At 35.2% G+C, this 20,603-nt stretch overlaps 1 protein-coding gene across 1 annotated transcript in view; it reads right to left on the reverse strand.

The window, feature by feature from the left end:
- LOC136036000 (angiotensin-converting enzyme-like) overlaps positions 1 to 20,603 on the reverse strand; it is a 72,909-nt gene that overhangs the window by 8,062 nt on the left and 44,244 nt on the right. Inside the window, exons 7-11 of the mRNA XM_065717917.1 lie at positions 15,930 to 16,044; positions 8,765 to 8,917; positions 3,148 to 3,272; positions 1,718 to 1,816; positions 653 to 729 (exon numbers count right to left, since the gene is read on the reverse strand). Of these exons, the coding sequence (XP_065573989.1) occupies positions 653 to 729; positions 1,718 to 1,816; positions 3,148 to 3,272; positions 8,765 to 8,917; positions 15,930 to 16,044 (569 nt within the window). The remainder of the gene's footprint in view (positions 1 to 652; positions 730 to 1,717; positions 1,817 to 3,147; positions 3,273 to 8,764; positions 8,918 to 15,929; positions 16,045 to 20,603) is intronic.

Raw genomic sequence — 20,603 nt, forward strand, 5'->3', positions numbered from 1 at the left:
CTTGGTTTATTCAATAGTAAAATGAAAAACTTTCTTCTGGACTTCGGTTCATAGATTATTTTTGTTTTTTATTTTTATTTTCTCTTGTTTTGTTTATAACTATTTTCATTTTTTGTTGTATGTTCTCTTATTGTCATGATTAGATATTGGTCATAATTTGGTTGTTTCGTTTCATTTTTGTTTGTTTTGTTCTTTTGTTAAGAGCTTTGTCTGTAAAGTGTTTGCTATATATGTGGTCATCCAGTATCAGGTGGTCTTATGTCTTGCTCTAGGCAGCCATTGGGATTAGTGCTATGTGTTTTTTAGTTCTGTAATTAAACAATTTAAACTTGAACTAGTTGAAGTAATGACAAAAAGCTAGAAAATTCTTTTCTCCATTGTTAAACTCTCTCTCCCTAAATCATTTGAACCCCCTCACCCATTAATGAGACTTCTAGTTGTGGTTTTACCTATTGATAAAATCTTTTTTTTCGACATTTTTCAACTTAGTAGGCATAATCGAATTGAAATACTTAATAAAAGAAATTTTTGATAGTGGCCCAATAATTCAGTGTCAATAAGTCTGTTCGTAAATTCAGCTGATGTGTTCAAAATTCATTCAAAAGATTATTTAGAAGGTCTAAATATAAGAGAAAAGAAAATAAATATTTACCTTGTCAAGCAAATAGCCAAATGGCATGAAAGCAATTTTCTCCATACCCATCGTGAATAAAAAGTTCATATCGTTCTCTAAAAATAAAAATTAATAATTAAACTAAATGTTCTGATAATCATTGTTAATCATCTATTAGTTTAACATTTTAAGACAAAAAGGTAAGAGAAGCTAAAAAAAATGTAAAGCTGATTTGCCCAATGGGAAATTTTTTAATGCAACTCAGATAGTCAAGATAAGAAATTGATAGAGTCAAAAACAAAAAAAAAACAAAAATACCAGGTAGTATTACCATGTTTGAGTATCAAAATCTTTCAGTTAATATAACTCTAACAAGAGCTGAAACTCACTGATCTTGTTAAACGCTTTTATTTAGCTAAATCTGCTTAGCTTTAAGACCATATATTCAAGATCACATGCTTTTTCAAAGCCAATGAAGCAGCTATTAGTTATTTTGAAGGAGAGGCAGGCGTGGTCTTACTATACAATCACAGAATCGATAATTTTTCATGTGAATTGTTAGTATGAATTCCGAAGATGAAAAATAATTACGAGACATGACAAAGATTAAATAAATCAATACAAAAGCATTAACAATAACTTTAAAAATCCTTTTATCTTCAAAGAACTAAAAGTGAGTGTGGAGCGGTCATGATATAATCATGTCCTTTTCTAATTAAGAAATGTGTCATAATTATTCTCTGCTTTCATTCATTTTTAGTGTATTCAGGGAAATGGGTCTTTTAAAGCGTTCTTTAATATCTTTATCCTTATTCTTTCACGAGTAATCTCTGGAGATCATTCGTTTTTTGCTATCCGTTGAGATTGTAAGCTTATCACACAAATTATAATGTCTATTGTCTTGTCTTAGACTAATTCCACTGCTAGGAAGCAAATGTCAAGGGTTAGAGCTCCAAAAGTCTATTAGCTTCTGGGGCTGACTAGAGCTGAAAAGGCTGGGGCCTTGTCTCAAGGAAAATTATTGCTTTGAAAGTCTGCGTAAATTAGCTGATTTGTTGCTCAGTATATTATAACTAGATGTTATTACCAAGGTGATTAACTTACCATAATCGTCTTCTTCTTTATTGAGTAATCCCACTTGCCTCAGGTGGCTTGGTGTGATAACAGATAATGAAATAGCATCACCAACAGCCTCATGAAAACCTGAAGGATCGAAATATTTCTTTATCAAAACCAATATTTGTATAAATAAAAAAAAAAGCAGTGGCGAAAGAACAAAGAATGGTCGGGGTACAGAGTGTTTTTCTGAAATTTAAAAAATTTGTAGGAAAATATAACTTCCAATCAAAATTCTCGGACTAGCTGACACGGTAGTGCTAGTCATTTAGTACGGTTTTGAAATGCGGGCATTTTCTAATAGTTTAGGAATTATTGTCAAGAGACACCATCTGGGGAATTCTTCTTATTCGGATGTGAAAAACGTTAACTTAAAAAAATTCCTTAATCGCTGTCTTTGGATTCTCCAACTCTTTTGTTCACAGCTGAAAAAAAATACTTTTAAATAAAAATCACAAACTTAGATAATTCTGTATGACAAAAATGTAAAAATAATACATTTTAAAGTCTAGGACAATGACTAAATTAAGTTAAAAAATCTGAACAATACTGTCCAGACAAACTTTCCAGTTAATATGGTTTGATTTAGGTACACTGTACTATAACAAAAGAAATGTTACAATGATTAAGTCATATTTTAAATATGCAGTATGATATGCTGCTATTTTGCTAGTTTTTGTATCTTGCCTTTTATTCATGAACATTTAGGGGGGGGGGACATATTATCTTTTATCTTGTTGAGGGCACAGTTTTCGTTTTTTCCTTTTCTTCAACAAGAATGCCAAAAAAGGAATTTTCCCTGAAAATACTCCAAAAAAGGTATTGTAAAAATTTAGGGGGGGTCCATGAGACACATGCTTTTCCTTTCAGTGGCACATACCATTGAAAGTAAGATCCTGAGATTCTCAAGTGGAATGGAGGAAAGACATTTCGAAGGATTAATAGCGATTGGGAGCTTCGTGTGAATAGGTTGAAACGGAGGAGCATGCAATCCCTTGTGACCTCATGCAGTTTGGTTACGAAACGAGCTGTCAGTAGTACTTATGAGAAATGTGTGCATTTGCCTTTCCTGTATAATAAATAAGAATAAGTAACATTAAACTAATTATCGAATTTGAGCATAAGGTAGGATTTAATATCCAATCGATAAGCTTCAACGAGCTAATTAGGTTTTAAATTATGTTTTAAAACTTTATTATCTTTTTGCAAAATTAAATAGCCTCACTAGTTATGTTTGGAGGCTGAAAAAATGTATAACCTAAATCCTTCTAATAAACACTCAAGCCACAAAAGAAACAAAACTCGGAATTTATAGAACTAGATAAAAACCGTTTTTCAAAGTAATCTCAAAGTCTAAAATAGAACGAACTGGATTTAACTCCGGCTAGAGAGTACTCCGGGTAAATTTTTGAACGTACCTGGATTTGCACCCTCTCTGAAAACCAAGGGCTGATCTACATACTGCAGGTAGTACTGTATATGACCCATCTCATGGTGCGCGGTTACGAAATCTTCCATTGTTACTTCTGTGCATTGCTTTATTCTGTAAAAAAAATATTATTAATTTATCAAACGACATTTCGTAATTTTGGAAACAACCGAGCATAGTTACAGATAGAAATAATTTCAAGTACTGTTTTAAAATTTTATATTCTAGAAATAAAGTTAAATTATTTAAAATACCAAGTACACTAACATTAATAGAGGCTCACTAGTCCCATTGAGTCTATACGACATACATTGAAGGGGTGAAAAATATTAATCCAAAATTAAATAATTAAGACAAATGAAGGCCTTGGAGTAAATTAGCTAATCCGAAGGAAATGAACACTTTATAATTTGAACTGTTTTTCTATATATTTCAATCAGGTCTAGTTTTATTTTTTGTAAATTTTAATCTTTTTTTATTTTATAAAGTTTGAACTAGGACCACATTCTTATAGATATCACATTAAGGCTGACTTTCTTCTATCATGATTCAAACAAAGACTTTTTCGAAGAAAAGTAAACATGAGCAGAGCCATAGAACATTAAACCGTGGGTGAGCGGATATAAATTCAAATAGTAATTCAAACTTAAAAAGAAAAGAAATCATATTCATTGAGAAAACGAGGCCAAAAACGGACAAAAATTACAATGACTAAATCCGGTCAATCTTAAAACAAACATAAATTAACAGAGACATGACTCCTAAGCCTTCAAAACTCCAGAGCGTCATTCACACTTTACTGAAAAAAACTTCTATTTTCGGTAGTGTGTTTTATTTGTCGTAACATTGACAACAAAACAGCTTGAGAACAAGACAATGTCTCAAGATTACTTGAGGTTTACAGATTAGAGTGGTTCTGCTTGCCCCCTTCCCCCTTCCCCCTTCTATCAAAATCTCTAACAGCTTGAATGTCACTGGTACATTAATGAAACTAGAGTGTTTAATACATTTTGACATATATTCCTGGAAGTCTCTGCCATTCACATTTTTGATATTGTAAAAGCAAAATTTTCTTGATATTTTTTTTTGTTTATAGAGCCAAAATGACGCTTTGGCCCTTGGGAGGCATAGGGAGCATTAGCCCTACTCTTGTCTGTGGAAATCTCTGTTCATTTTAAATTTGACTTGATTGTAATAATTGTTTGTTTTACGTCCCATTTTTTTCATTGACAGTTATTTCGGTTGGTTTTAACTTAGAATTGCATAAAAAAAAGTTTTTTCAACTTAAAATAAGGAGCAACACTAAAACTTAAAACGAACAGAAATAATTACGTATTTGAGGTGTTTTGCTCCTCCTTAACACCTTGCTCTTTACTCTGAAGTTTTTGTGCTTTAAAAAAAAACCTATTATTTTTTTTAATTAAACGAACCTTGTGTATCAGGAATCGTTCTTAAAGAATTGGGAAAAAATTCAAACTTAAGCATAAAGAGTTAGGTGTTGAGGAGGAGTAATCTCCTCATGTACGTAATAATGTCTGTTCGTTTTAAGTTTTAATGTTGCTCCTGGCTTTCAGTTGAAAAAACTTTTTATTATTTAATTTCTGATCGTTTTCTAAGTAATGCCAGGTAATCTGGCTCCACCTCCTGGGAAAAATCCCTCTTCCCGTGGATATATTCTATGGACCATTCGATTCTGGTAAAAATCTACCTGGGGCAAATACGCTTAACACCTGCACGCGTAAAATTGAGTCGGCAAAGGGAGAGTCAGACATAAGAAGAATTTCTTATAGGAATTCTGGCAAATTCCCCCAGTGTAAAATTTCCCATAAGAGTTCATCCCATGGATACATCCCTCCCCATTAAATTCTCCCGAAGAAAAACAGCAGAAAATTTGCGCCCCCCCCCCTACCCTAAAAATGTATAAATTCTTCCCAATAACAAGTCTTATAAGTAAACAATGTTCAAATTTTATTACTATATGACCTTTTTCCCTGGAGCTGTGGGGGGTCATGATATTTCCAAACGCATTGTTATTTGGCCTTTCAACTGTGTTGAACAAAATAAATATTTCAAAGTGTTGATCCGACAATTTTGAGAAAAAGGGGTATGGGAGGGGCCCTAATTGCCCTCTAATGTTTTTGTTCACTTAAAAAGGGCATTAGAACGTTTAATTTCTGTGCGAATGGCCCTCTCTCGATATTCTAGTACCTCTGGGTCGATACAATACCTCCTTGAAAAAAAATAACAACAAAAAACAAAGAAACAAATAAACAGGCATACGTGATCTTTCTTCTGGCAAAAAAATACAAAATTTCACATTTTTACAGATATAAGTTTAAAACCTCTACAATAGGGTTTCTCTGATACGTTAAATCTGATGGCATAGTTTTCGTTAAGATTCTATGACTATTAGGGGGTGTTTTCCCCCTTTCTCTCAGGCCCGTAGGCTTTGATGGTTTGGGCTAATCTTAATTAAACTTATATATTTGAAATCAGCGTAATAAGTCAATTCTTTCGATATATCTATTGGTATTAAAATTCTACATTTTAGAGTGTCGGTTACTATTGAGCCGGGTCACTCCTTACTTACAGTTTGTTACCACGAACTGTTTGACTATTATTTGACGTTATTTCTGCTCGTCTGTGATTTCATCCCTCTTTACTTTTCTTTGACAAAAGCTTCTTTTTTCGAAGAAGTTGCTTTTTAGTAAATTTCCATTTGTTTTTAATTAACACCATTTTTTATTGGTTAATAAAATAAATGTAATCTTCAGGCTGAAAAATTGAGATTTTGGTTTTCTAATTACATTTTTTTGGACGAAACTTTGCAAAAAAACATTAAAAGTATTTTTACCACGTAATTTTTAATGGATAAGGAGGGGAAACATTATTCAAACAAATGCATTGAAAATCTGCAGGATCTTTACCTTGTATAGGGCCGAAGCCATTCTAAACTCGATCTTTCAACCTTGAATATAGACGAATATTCGTCAACCGTTTTACCATAACCATCCTATGGTATTATTCATTTTTTTTCAAGCTCACTTGGTCAAAAGATTCTCATTCGTTATTTCAAAAGTAAAGCAAAAAATGGATGAGAAGAACAAGTACAACCGGATTTATTTCCAGTTGAAGCTCCCTTGGTTTTACAACTTTAAATGAGCCGTCTTCATAGCGTGAAATTTTAAGCAGATCAGCATAAAAAAAAAAATCACACTAAGAATCAACATAACCGTCAAGCTTCAAAAACTTTTTTTCATTGGTTAGTCAATCTTGGTCCCCCAGGTCAAAACTTAAATTCTGCTTAATCCCCCGTAAAATATTTTTTTAAAATTTTAAGTTTCGTTTCTAGAGCCATTTATTCATGCCTCTAGCCATCCCCGAAACTTTGCAGATGCGCATTTTTGAATAACCTGGATGCATATAGTGTCTTTTGATTTAGTTCAACAGCCAGCTCAACATCTTCTGAAGATTTCGATGTTATACTCTAGGCAATATGTGTTATGTTGCAAATGTGCCCTCTAGATAACATGTATGTACATAGCGTCTCTTAATTTAGTGTAACATCCCTCTTAACATTCCATGAATATGAAAATTAAGGCCTTTAGCCATTCCTGAGCTTTTGGGGATACACCCAATTGACAGCCTAGAGGTAAAAAATTTCCTTTGGTCCAGTTTAACATCCCCCTCAATCTGCCCCAAAAGCTTCTGACTATCCTTAGCCATTCTGGAGATTTTCTAGACACGCTTTTTGAAATCCTGAATAAAAATAGCGTCTTTTGATTTAGTTCAATTCCCCTATAAATACGCCTGAGATATTGCAGATACGCCCTTTTGACAACATGGATGTCATCAATGACATCCTTTTGATCTGGTCCAATATCTTCTTTTACAATCTCTGACAGAAATAAACTAATACCCTTAGTTCTTCCTGAGACATTGTTGATACAATCTATTGACAGCCTAGATGCTCATAATTTTTGATTGAGTTCAACATCCCCGTCGATATGCCCTTAGTCATTCCTAAGGTATTACAGATAAACCTTTTCTAAAACATTGATTAATGTAATACTTTTTTATTTAATTCAACGTCCCCCTCAACATTTTCTGACAGTCTTAACTTCATACCTTTATCAGTTTTGAGACGTTCAAATACGTCCATTTAACAACCTGGATGCACATAATAATTTTGGTTTAGTTCATAATCCTTTCAAAGTTTCAACTTAATACCCTTTGATGTTCCTGAAATGTCTCGGATATGCCTTTTTGACCACCACGGTGTGGATTTAGTTACGATTTAGTTAATACCTTAGGAAACATCTTAGGAAACGATTTAGTTAAACATCTCCCTCAACATTTTCTGAAAATTTCAAGTTCAAAGCCTAAGCAATTTTTTGAGACGTTGCAACTATACTCTTTTCATAACCTTGATGCTCGCAGTATTTTTGATTCCTTTCATCATCACCCTCACCCTTTTCTGAAAGTTTCAGCTTAATACCTTTAGCTTTATCGGGTACCTAAGATCAAACTCACTTACCCTCATAATCAATAGTAAATCCAACATTTAAACGATGGACTGCTTGAATAATTTACAGCAGATTCTCAGATGCATATTTACTGCACCTTTCGACTATTTTCAACAAAATGGCTTTCTAACAATTTGATTAGATTTCTCTCGGGGTTAGGAGGCAAGGCTAGCTAAAAGGGCATAGTAGGGTGCTAGTTTTCCTCCAATTATTTTGGACTTTCAAAAGGGAGCTCTCAATTTCCAGTCGGAAGGGCCCACTCCGAAGTTTCTACAAACACTCCTTCGATACAAAGTGGTCTGGTCACAAGAGGCTACCTCTGAATTATTTGTTTGCTTTATTTATCTAGGATCCTAAGGCATGGTGGCTATGTGACGTCAAAATGGTTAACCAATCAGAATTCAGAGTTCAAAAAGCCATACTGTTCTTGATGGTCAAATGCATAGCTTAGCTTTAGGCTATGACTATGCATTTAACCATAAATATGCATTTAAGAGTACATTCAATATGCATCTAAAATGCATCATGGGTACATTTGTGTAATACAAGATTCATTTATCTACTACTTATGAACTCATACTCTTTTTCGAAGGGTTGGCTCTATACCAGCATCTTAAACATCTTAATACAGTTTTAACAAACTCAATAGAAGTTACAATTGGTCAACTTTTTTGGTTAAGTTTTAATATTTTTCTTAACAATTACAATTCAAAAGCTTGAATGTTTTTATGGCCATATACAGCATTTAAAATATTAATATAACCATGAATGCATTTAGGCAGAAATTAGACCACGTTAATAACTAAAACTTAATACACTGGTTGTATATCGTGACTTGTTTGAAATTGTGCCTAAATACCAATAGGCTAATTAGTTTTGAGTATTTTTCACAAGCTTCACAGATCTTAGACCTAGTCAGTATCTTTAGGTTCAACTCCATCTCTTCACAAAATTTCAATTCAGAAATTTAGATTGGTTTTAATAGTCGCTTTAAATGTTATTCTCACACTTTAAACCACCCTTTTCAATAAAACTTTAACGTTTCGAATAAAAAACTCCAAACAAACATTCAAATCTTACCTAAAATCTGCCCTATCACAAAAATCCCAAGCAGAAGCATGGCACACAACATCACGATCCTCTGGCTTCCATAACATCGATTTTTCCCAAAAGTCTTCTGATACAGATTTCATGCCCAGTGATGCGAAGAAATCATCTGCCATTTTGAATATCCTAAAAAATTATTCAGTACTTAATAGAATCTGGGACGATCGTAGTTTTATCCACGATCTCTGATTTTATTTTTTTTAGGCTTGAATGTTAGGCCAGTAGCACCGAATGTGTTTTATCCTGGAACCACAAAATATTTACTCTAGATATATGCAAGCTGTAATTTTTTCCCTATTTTTTGTGTTCTTCATTATGACTTGTCCTGGATATTTTCCCTGTTGGATTGTTTATACTTTAGAAATTTGAAACAATTGTTAAGGAAAGGTCAGTTTCATCTAATGAAATAACCAGCTTATTGCTGTCACTGATACATTCTTAAACAACCAAAGAAATTCTATGGTCTGTCAAGTCCTTCTAATGTGCAATACTGCTCAAAGAGCTACTTTTAAGAATTGGCTTTCTATGCTATGCATATGTACTGATCTGTTGCAGGAGGAAGCGATTGGGTAAATTGAAAGTTTTCAAGGCAGAGGAGAAATAAAGGAGGAGGGGTTAAAAATTTCACTTCAATCCACGCACATAAAACATACCTGGTGGTCGCCAAAGAGGTGGTTACGTCAATTGGACATTATTCCGGGATGAATACTGCTGCCGCTAACAGCTCATTGTAGCGCAAACTTAGTGCACAACTTATTCGTTGCTTGAACCCAAACTGATTTTCCCCATAAAATGCGCTCTCATTGATTGACGGAAGTAAAACATATTCAAAAATCTTGCTTAGTGTACACGTGACTGCAATGGGGCGATAAGAAGAACAAGCAGAAGCTTCTTGTTCCGCGTTTCAATATTGATGTAACAGTTCCAGAGAGGAAACTGTCAGGAACTATGGAACTAACTAAACACAATTGAAATAATAACTGCAAATGAAACATCAGTTCTTTGGAATCAGGCAAATTATTTTTAACAGAAATACCATCTATATCACATGATTTTGATCTGAGTCGCTTCACTAACTTAATGATAAAGTCATACGAACCAGGTAACACATGCCACTGTGACAGGTTACGAGGTAATCAAATTTTTAGTAACTTACTATACAACGAATGCACAGAATGATTTAACTTCGAGAAAATCTGGGAGAAGTGTGACAGCCATCAAGACGAAGAAATATTACATTGAGTATTATATTCGTCAAACTTGGAACTAACTGAAACATTTTCGAAATCTTTCTTATTCTTAAGGAAATTTTTCCCCACTAAGACGGGTTTTTCTAAGATGCTTGTTATAAGCAATATTTGTTGACTACTTACTATCAAACACTTTTCCCGAAGGAGGTCTGCCACACGTTACCCAAATTCGAAGCCAAAACTTCGCTTTGTTTCTTATAGGTTTAAGCTCTGGGTGAATATTCGACACTGGTTGCCGAGTATTAATGCGACAGCGATCAAGAGGCACTGCCACACCTTCCGCTTCCTTCAAACAAGAAATTATTTTTAAATAGTAAATATTCAAATCAAGTTTTTTATTCGGGAAAGGGGTGCTAAGTTGCAAGAGGTGGTAAGACACACGCACACTACACAAAAGGAAGCAAGCGTTATTAAATAAACGCTCCAATTTGCCTTTTCCCAATTTGATTTTTCGAACCAATTTTTTTCTTTTGGGGCATTAGCGTGAGGAACTGAAGGCAAAGAAAGTGTCAAAGAAATGGGAAGGTGGCCAGTGTCGCAGTAATCTTCGTCAACATAAACTACAAAAGAAACTATGCTTGTGCTTAATACACAATGATCAATATTTGATGTCGACCCGGTGTCATGCACGCACGCGTAACGTATATCATTTTTGACAACACGGTACGGGCTAAGGAAAATATCCAGAAATATTTCTGAACGTGGAGAAATTGCATTTAAATCATTATTCATATCCCCAAAAACAGCCAATTATAGACCGTTTGAGCTAATGTTCTTAAGTACTTCTGCAGTTGTGTGCAAGCCTTCGCATAAGCCTTCAGGGATAACACTGTATTTTTGTTACAAGCCAAATAACAGTTTACAAGCACAGTATTGCCTAGCCGGACAGCCGAAAAATGTCTATCTGAAAAATTCTGTATCGGAGATAACTGGGACAGTATTTTATTTACTATGCACGCAAGACCACCGGAAGGGCCACCACATGTACGTCAAGCACACACCGAAAAATAAAAAATGTCTTTACTTCGCTTTAGGAAATAAACGGAAGAAGAACATAACAGATGCTCCTGCACGCACACAATGTCTTTAATAGAAAGCAAATAGTCAATTGATAGTCATCTTTATCCTTGGTGCCATTTATGATATATGAAACTATAGAAACGTCCAACTCATTCATTCGAGGTTTGTGGTTTTCTTTCTGCTGTTACCAATATCACGTAGAATAGGGCATCGTAGACTATAATAAACATGGGATCCATCAAAGTTAGTGCATTTGGGCTGCATTTGACATGGCGAATCACATGTTGCCTCATGAGGAACAGGAAATTGAGAGCCTTTTGGGGAAGAACTTTCACACGCCACCTGTAGGTGGTTGGGTGAACGGCACTTGTTACAGCATCGTGAAAGATCGTGAAAAACAGATACTCGAATTGATTAATACTCAATCCAGATACCATCTTTCAAAGCATGGTCAAGTGACCTGGTATCCGTAAAAAAGAGCTTTACAGAATTCGAGTTACCGAGACGAGTAGCATCAATAATCCCAGGGACCTCCGTAAACAAAGCGAGTTCAAAATCACTTTCAATGCCTTTGACTAAACCATAGTACTTTTTGGCTTTCATTTTCACGATTGAGGAGGGTAGGACAGACTGGACCGAGACACAGTACTCCGGGGCAGCGGTTTTATCAATGGACATAATCATCTTGTCACCAAAAGGTTTAAACGACAGAATCGATTCATGACCACAAACTTGTTCCAGAGCTTGTCTGAGTTTCGTAGGATTGCTCAGATCAGACAGAACCTTGGAGATAATCACAGTGGCATGAATTTTATTGTTGCGAGACGAAGGGGATAGGAAATTGGTTTCGTAAGACACGATTTTAGAAACGTAGCTTTTAACATCTGTTCACAGCTATTTACTTTTACAGCTAGTCTTGAATATGCTACCGCTGGTACACAGGGTAATTCAGTAGGTACACGAATAACATTTCAAGGAATATCCAAATTATCATTATCACACTTACATAGCAGATAGAGAATATTTTTAACATTATTTGACGCTGCCTTGGCACCAACACGCTTTGTAGGCTGGATATCATTGTTAACTGTGTTCCCAAATTCCACCCTAGTAGAAAAAATGACTGTTCCGTCAAAACAATCAACGGCATACTTAGTTATCACCTCATCTTCGATTCCAGATTCGAAATGAGTCTGTATGAAATTTAAAACGGGCGAGTAAACCAGTTTCCTGTCACCCACCGGTCGCATGCTATCGCAGTCTGCATCAGACATAATTCGATAAAAGCTCGTAAACTCAAATTCTCGATGCTCAAAGTTTGACTATAGTCCAAAAATAAGGTTAAATGACTTATCTTTTCGAGGGGTGAAAAATCCAAGAAAATTGATTGTAGATTATTTGAGAAAATCCAAAGTACTCTTTTCACACGATTTAAAAAGGTAGATATAGCTTGCGAGGTCCACAAAATAGCCTAAAAAGTCCTTTGATCAGAAGAGGGTATCCAATTTCGTCTATAAGCCCATTTCACTGCTGCCTAAATAGACACAAGGGGGCAATATTAAACCCCCCTCTTTCTAAAAAATGTAGCTGCTATTTAACTTCAATTGGCAATATTCCTTATGATTGTAGTCAGCACACCAATAAACCGGTCAAACAAGTTAACTTGGCAAAGTAGAAGCACTGAATTAACGAATATCGAAAACTAAGTCAAGCTCAAATTTCAAACTAGATTTCAATTTATAATCCTCTTAGCTAGATAGGTTTTATCTCATTGAACTTTGAATCAATACTGATTCAGATGAGACTGATGAGGCTATGCATCAGCAAACTTGTGAAATAATAATTATGTGCAATTTTAAAATAAACCTCCTAGAGAATACAGGTTCAGTACCTGATTTTTTTTCGGCAATGCTGACGCATTGCCTCTTACCCAAGAACATGATTCCAACAAGAGTTACTGATAAGTCAGCTACTTTATTAGATAATATAGTTTCTTCTCTGGTTGCATATGAAAGCACTGTTTTGATTAATGATATTTCAGACCATTTTCCAATAATTTGAGATTTGTTGATCCCAAATAAGCAAACAAAGCTCCTGATTCCTACGGTTTCACCATTTAAACTGTCTGAAAAAAATCTTGGTCGGCTTAAAGCTAAACTCCTTCCTCAGCATTGGGATTTTATTGATGAAAGTACAAAATTAGATGTAAATTTTAATAAATTTTATGATACTATTCAACACGCCTTTATTGATACTTGTTCTAGAAATCCAAATAAAGTGCCACCAAAAAAACACCGACCACAAAACACATGGATGACAAATGGTCTTCTAAAATGCTCACAGCGGAAAGTTCACTTATGGGAGAAACGTAAGAATTGTCCTTCACCTGCTCACCCGCAACAATTTAAAGAATATAAAAACGTTTATAAGTCGCTGCTTAGAAAGTCAAAAACTACGTATTATGCTTCGAAGTTTAGCGAAACCAGGAAAGATATGAGGAAAAGTTGGGAATTAGTAATTCGGTGATTAGACCAGCATCCCGTGTTCCCAATCTTCCTACTAAACTGGTTTGGAATAAAAATACAGAGGAAGATGCGAATTTAGTAAAAAAAAAATTCTGGCTTCTTTTTTTTGCATCAGTTGGTGGGAATACAGTAGAGAGAATAGCCTCACGATCTCCTTCTGCTAGCGATGATGAGTATCTAGAATATATGGGACCTTCTTGCCTAAGGTCCATCGTCCTTGAACCTGTAACAGAGATTGAAGTTGCTAGAATTGTTTTTGGACTACATGGCTCTTCTTCGTCTGGACCTGATTATATCCCAACAAAAGCTACTAAGCACGTTCTTTCGGTAATAATTGCTCCTTTAACTAAACTTGTAAATATGTCGTTTGAGCAAACTGCTTTTCCCAAATCCCTTAGAAGAGCTAAGGTTCTAGCACTATTCAAGGGTGGTAATAGAAGTGACCCATCTAATTATCGACCGATTTCACTACTGTCTGTTTTATCAAAGGTATTTGAAAAACCAATGCAGAAACGACTTTTTAGTTTTCTGGAAGCTAAGAAATTTTTTCGTAAGCACCAATTTGGTTTCCGCTTTAAGCACACAGCAGAACAAGCTTTTGCAGTTTTATTAAATTTCATTAAAAGTGCCCTTGAATTTGGTAAAATACCTGCTGCTATTTTTCTTTATGTAAAAAAAACCCTTCGATAGTTTCACTCATTGTATTTGTCTAGGTAAGCTTTCCCATATAGGTATAAGAGTATCAGCTTTAACATGGTTTGAATATTATTGGTAATCATGGTAATCAAAGGAAAATTTTGTTTAATCCGGATATTCTACTGTCTTTTAGGGACGATTTTGGTGTGCCACTAGGTTCTGCCCTTGGGCCGACAGTGTTCTTAATCTATATTAATGATCTTTATAATTTTGTTTCTCATAAAGTTCCTAGCGTTTGTTGCAATCTGTGTTGCAGCAACAAATTCCACCATTTGAATGCTGATGAGACTAATAATAATGGCATTTTAGTGGCTTTTGCTGATGATATTAACGTCACCTGCACTGAGCGAGGCTGAGTTGGCATTGAGAGCCAAACTTGAAATTCTTATGGAAAAAATATACTTGCGGTTTGACTCCAACTTGCTTGCTCTGAATGTATTGAAATCACACTTTCTGATATTTTCGAGGACGAAACAGATATATCCATTGTTTACTGTTCATCAGACATCTAATAGACCATTATGTCGACCCCAAGAAAGATATGTGAGATTTCTTGTGGTTTTAGTGGATGAGAATCTGTCTTTCAAAAAGCTTATTGAGATGATCAGAGCAAAACTTTCACGAAATCTGGGCGGCCTTCGTAAATTAAAACACACATATCCGGGATCAATTTTATGTATACTGTATTTTTCTCTGATTCAACCCTATGCATGACTTACTGTAACACTATTCTTTGCTGCGACAAATTAAAGCAATCCAACAAAAAGCTGCTGTAATTATAAAAAAAAAACTAATTTGCATTCTCAACATGACCTTCTAACTACAGATGCTTTATATAATATGTCGTGTGCAACCCTTATTTTTAAGTTCCTCCATGGTGAGTTGCCTAGGTGCTTTGAATCTTTTTTCCGTGATTTTGAGCAAGATAAAAATTCGTATACGCTTCGAAATAGAAACCACATGCAAATTTTTCAAACGAAAACAGTCAGGTCTGATTTTAATCCTTCCGTCGCGTGTCCTAAAGCGTGGAACACACTCCCGGATAAAATCCATGGCAATCACTTGTTCGGTACTTTTAAAACTCAGCATAAGGGTTTTCTTACATCAAAATATGAAATGGATATTGAATGTATTAATTATGACATTGATTAGTTTAATTTTAAATAATTTATTATTATTAGACTTATTATTATTATTACAGGGGCTTGGATGGTAGCTGTTTTTGTCCTATGCCCTGGATGGGGTCAAAGGATCGATAGGTTTGAATATGGTGATCGATCAAAATGTGGGGATCGATCAAGGATTGGTGTCTTCTCTTGTTGCTTCAGTATTTTTGTATTATTGTGTGAGCTTAATGAAGTGAATTCTTTTGTTTATTTTTTTTAAGTTTAGTTTATTTGTTTTAAATTTATTTAGCGTCCGTACCACGGGCCATGGAGACCATTGGAATAGTGCTCTTGTAAATATTTGTTATAATAAAAAAGGAACTGAACTGAACTGAATAGGTATATTTGCTTTACACAATAGATAAGATTGTTTTAAAAATGGCAGATAAAATGAGAATTTTTTCTCTGTTTTTTACATTACAGCCACTATACACGCAATCGGCTTGTCATTTGAATCATTTGAAAAGAAATTAAAATTTACCTGCTGGGAGTATATCCTTGAGCCATCATAGCCTCAGTTACATCAATTGATTGTTTTTCAGGAAATGGTAAAGTAAGGTCAAGAATATTTGTCCAACTTTGTGCCCACATGTTTCCTATATGTAAGAAAGGGTTGAAAAAATGAATGCTAAAATTCGAGGCAACAATATTCAAACTTGTTCAAAATTTGCACTTAATTACTACAAACGCCACATTACAATGATATATTACTGATCTAGAGTACCACGGCAGTACCTCTATGTCTACCGGAGTGCGTGTAACTCGACTCCTGTTCGATTCAACCCATTTAACTTAAACCATGTTCAACTCAACCCCCATTCAACTCCCTCACCATGTTACCCAACCTCCGTTTAACTCAACCCTCCCGAAACTGAAACACACACAATTTAACCTCCATAGAAGTTAACTCACATCGAACTTTATATTATTCATCTCAAACCACACGCAACTAAACCCCCAACTCAAATCAACCTCATTAAGCCCAACCCCCCATCGGTAAATTTTCTGTGGTTGACCACATCAAGAGAAAAGTACTAGTAAAATAAAAATAGTACTATTAGATTCCTTATTTTACGTTTTTTATAAATGTAATGGCGGCTTTTCTATGAGTTGGTTCTTAAAACTTGTTATGTGGAAATCGGGAAACTTACAATTAAAACACCTCTAATACTTTTGTTATTTATAATGAGTACAACAAGGTTAAAGCTTTAGATAGGTAGCCGGCAAATACTTTCAAAAAAGACTTTGTATAGCTGTATAATTTCACTAAGTGCAGAAGCTGAAAAGACTATACAAATGCCATATAACTTAGAAGGGATGGGAGCCTGGAATAAACAGCAGGACCAGTTTTGGTCATGACCTGACCAACACTTTTATCAGTTTTACAAAACAAATCTGTTTAACATTAATTTATGCTTATCAAGACCTTGAATTTTAAATTTTTGTAGCTTTTCAGAGAATCAAACAGTTAATTCTCTTAAAAGCTGCAAAGCCGGGTTGGGAGCGACCCGGATCAATAGTAACCAAAACTTAAAAAACAGAATTTTGATATCAAGAGATACATCAAAAGAATTGTATTTTAATGCTGATTTTAAATACATAAGTTTCATCAACTTTAGTCCTTCTCATCTAAATTTACGAGCCTGAGAAAATTTGCCTTATATTCTAAAAAAGGGAAACGCCCCCAAAAAGTTATACAATTTTAATAAAAATTACACCATCAGATTCAGCATATCAGAGAACCCTACTGTAGAGGTTTAAGGCTCTTGTCTGCAAAAATGTGGAAATTTAAATTTTTTGCCTGAAGAAAGATCAAGGATAGGCTATATGCTTATTTGTTTTTTTTTGTTGTTGTTTTTTTTTCCAGGAGTGATCTTATCGACCCATTTATCCTAGAACGTTGCAAGAGGGCTCATTCAAACGGAGATTAAAAGTTCTACTGCCCTTTTTAAGTGACCAAAAAGTTGGAGGGCAACTAGGCCCCCTCCAAAGCTCATTTCTTCCCAAAGTCAACGGATAAAAATTTTGAAATAACCATTTTGTTCAGAATAGGCAAAAAAATCTAATAACTATGTCTTTGAGGACGACATAATCCCCCACAGTCCCCAGTAGATAAGCTGCAAGCTATAAGCTTTGCCCATTGTTTACATATAGTATTGGTTATTGGGAAGTATACAGACGTTTTCTGGGGAGGGGGATTTTTCTGGTGTGGGAGGGGGAGATGTCGGGGGAAGAGGGTATATGAAAGTCTCTTTCCATGGGGAATTTTTCAGGGGGAAGAGAATTTTCATGAAGGGGGCGGCAGATTTCTCAGCACTATTTAAAAAACGATCAGAAATTAAATAAAAAAAACGCAATTTTTATCAACTGAAAATAAGGAGCAACATTAATGCTTGAAACGAACAGAAAATACATGAGGGGGTTTGCCCCCTCGTCAATACCTCGATCTTTTCACTAAAGCTTGAATTTTTTTTTCAATTCTGTAAGAATGACCCCTGAATCAGAAAAGCGGTTTAATTAGAATAAATAGCACTTTTGAAAGCACCAAAAAAACTTTAGCGTAAAGAATAAGGTATTAACGAGGGGGCGAACCCCCTCATAATACTTTATAATACGTAATAATATGTGGTAATTTCTTCTCCTTTTAAGTTTTAATGTTGCTCCTTACTTTCAGTTGAAAAAACTTGTTTTTTATTTAATATTTAAATAAATCGAACCATAGAAAATAAAAAATGTTGCGCTGAAGCTACTTTATTCATAAAAGCTATTACACTTTATAAGCTACTATGTTTTTACAGCTGTGTCCATTTGAGACTTTATATGCAACACTTTTAGTAATAAATTTTCAGATACCAAGTTAAAATCAATCACTGATGCTGAAATAGGATCTGCTGAAGAGTGATGGTACTTTCGTTATCATCTGTTCTCAGTGTTGCCACCCTGGCATGGAAGAATTTACTAAATCTGAGAGGAAAAATTTACTAATTCACATCTGTTTTTACTAAATGCTCATAAAGATTTTTGGGCGTCAGGCTACCGCCGCGCGCACACTGTCAGCCATAAATATTTACTATATGGGTAATCAAAAGGATTCTAACATTCTGTACTTCCTTTTCTTCTTTTTTTAATTTTTCCTTTTTTCTCTGTCTATTTCTATTTTCTTTCGTTTCCATCCAAACAAATATACTGTTGTCGCTTGTCTTTTTTTAGATTTAAAATACAAATGTCACTGCTTGGGCTGACAACTCCTTACGTGATGCTGTCATGGCACCAATGCAGCGCTCAGAAACCTCAAATGCATCGATGCTTCTGTTGCTTTTATGCAGCTCCATAAATAACAAAGTAAATTACTATCTGAGTAGGCTGCAGTTTATTGCTACTTTTTGGTGCCTGATAGATTTTGGTGCCTGACAAAGAGAAACTGCCATCAAGACGAAACTTGTTTCGACCTTGAGATACTAGACGCTAACTGGGGTGGTATGGACCAAGTCGCTACTCTCCTATTTTCAGCTATTTTTCTCCTATTCTCCTATTTTCATTTTCTCTGCACACCATTTTTTTCGTGTGCATCATTGTAGCACCAGTTCCCTTCTTTAGTCCATTCCAAAGCTTTGACTTCACGTTCGACTAGACTGGGAACTGGCATTTTGATTCAGCATACGAATAGGGGAGACAGCGTGGTTGCAACATAAAAACGCAAAGATCATCAAACATCGATTCTCCCCTAAAATCTTTCACCAACTGCAATATTTTTCAGAACATATCAGGTTAAAAAAAAACAATTTAAAAATCGATCCACGAGTGGTACTAGTGTTCTGACTAAACCGCTCAAAGTAACGGTAGGATCGATGAACTTGAGGCTCTTGAGGGTTTCATCTTCGCTGTTGAGCCTCTTGGTGATCTGCCCGCAGAGCTCTACATAATATGACCTGCAGTTTTTTCGGAATTTTGCAAGATTCAGCAGAAAACGAGTTTAACAAATGACACCCAGTGCTTGGCCGAGATCTAGTTAACTCAGAGAAAGAACTACACTCTGGAGAGTCTGATGTTTCAAATCTTCCTCACGTACAGCCCTTTCTATCACACTAGGCTTCAAAAAACACTTCAATAGCGAGATAAATGTAGTTCTGGTGCTATTCAGAATACTGTGAACGTAAACTGTTCTGCTCCAAAACTACAAATTGAGCACATTGATCCTCTTCAGCGTGAAAAACAGAAAATATAGAAATGCTTTTTAGAAGGTTTAGTTCATAAAACGATAAATTGGCCTTGCCTTCTCCCGAGTAGCCCTACCAGTTTCAGAGTTATTAGTTTGATCACCCAGGAAAAAAGTCAAGGCACTCCACTGTTCTAAAATTCTGTAAACCTCTGCTTCAAAAGACATCCATCGTGTTTTACTGATGGACAGCAGTCTGTGTATGGCAATTTTTGTAAACTCTTGAAACTGTTATTACTCCTTAACCGGTTTTGGACTAAAGCAAATATAGTTGACTAATATAGGTCTCTAACAAAGTCTTCCACGCTTTCAGGTAAGAGTTTTGAAGCGTGAGAAGAGCGCAGTATCAAGGAGTGACTAGAACAGCCTAATTTAAACAGGTAAGGCACCTGTTCTTTAAGTATATTATAATTGTTTCTAAGACAAATTTTTGCCAATAAGTTAAAACTTATTATTTATTGCCAATAATTTCTTCTTCGTCTTAAAATTGTATGCCTTGTAGGAGCCGTGTAACAGGTATTATCACAACTTTGAAAAAAAAAAGTGTATAGATAACTCTCCAGGTAGCATTTTCTAACCTTTCAGTTCATTCTTAAGGGTCAAACACCCCTTGAAGCTACGTATTTCTGGGCATAATTCAATATGCCCAGACTGAAAACTGTGTAGATACTGAAAACTGTTGCCACTACTGACAACTCACTCCAGCACTAGGCCCCTGAGGCCGTCATAGCAGGTTACATTCTTCACTGAACCTGCTCTATTTAAAGTTTCACTCTTTACTCCGCCCATAAAATTCTGATTTCATTGAAGTCCTTCCTCAAGACCCTCTTCCTACTATTTCTTTAAAACCAGCGATTCGGTTGGTCCCACACGTTCCGCAGAAAAGCACAATCTCTGGCAATCTGCCATCCTCCATCCGTAAAATGGGTTTGGGGCATC

The sequence above is a fragment of the Artemia franciscana genome, chromosome 15, assembly GCF_032884065.1.
Source record: "Artemia franciscana chromosome 15, ASM3288406v1, whole genome shotgun sequence".
Lineage (NCBI taxonomy): Eukaryota > Metazoa > Arthropoda > Branchiopoda > Anostraca > Artemiidae > Artemia > Artemia franciscana.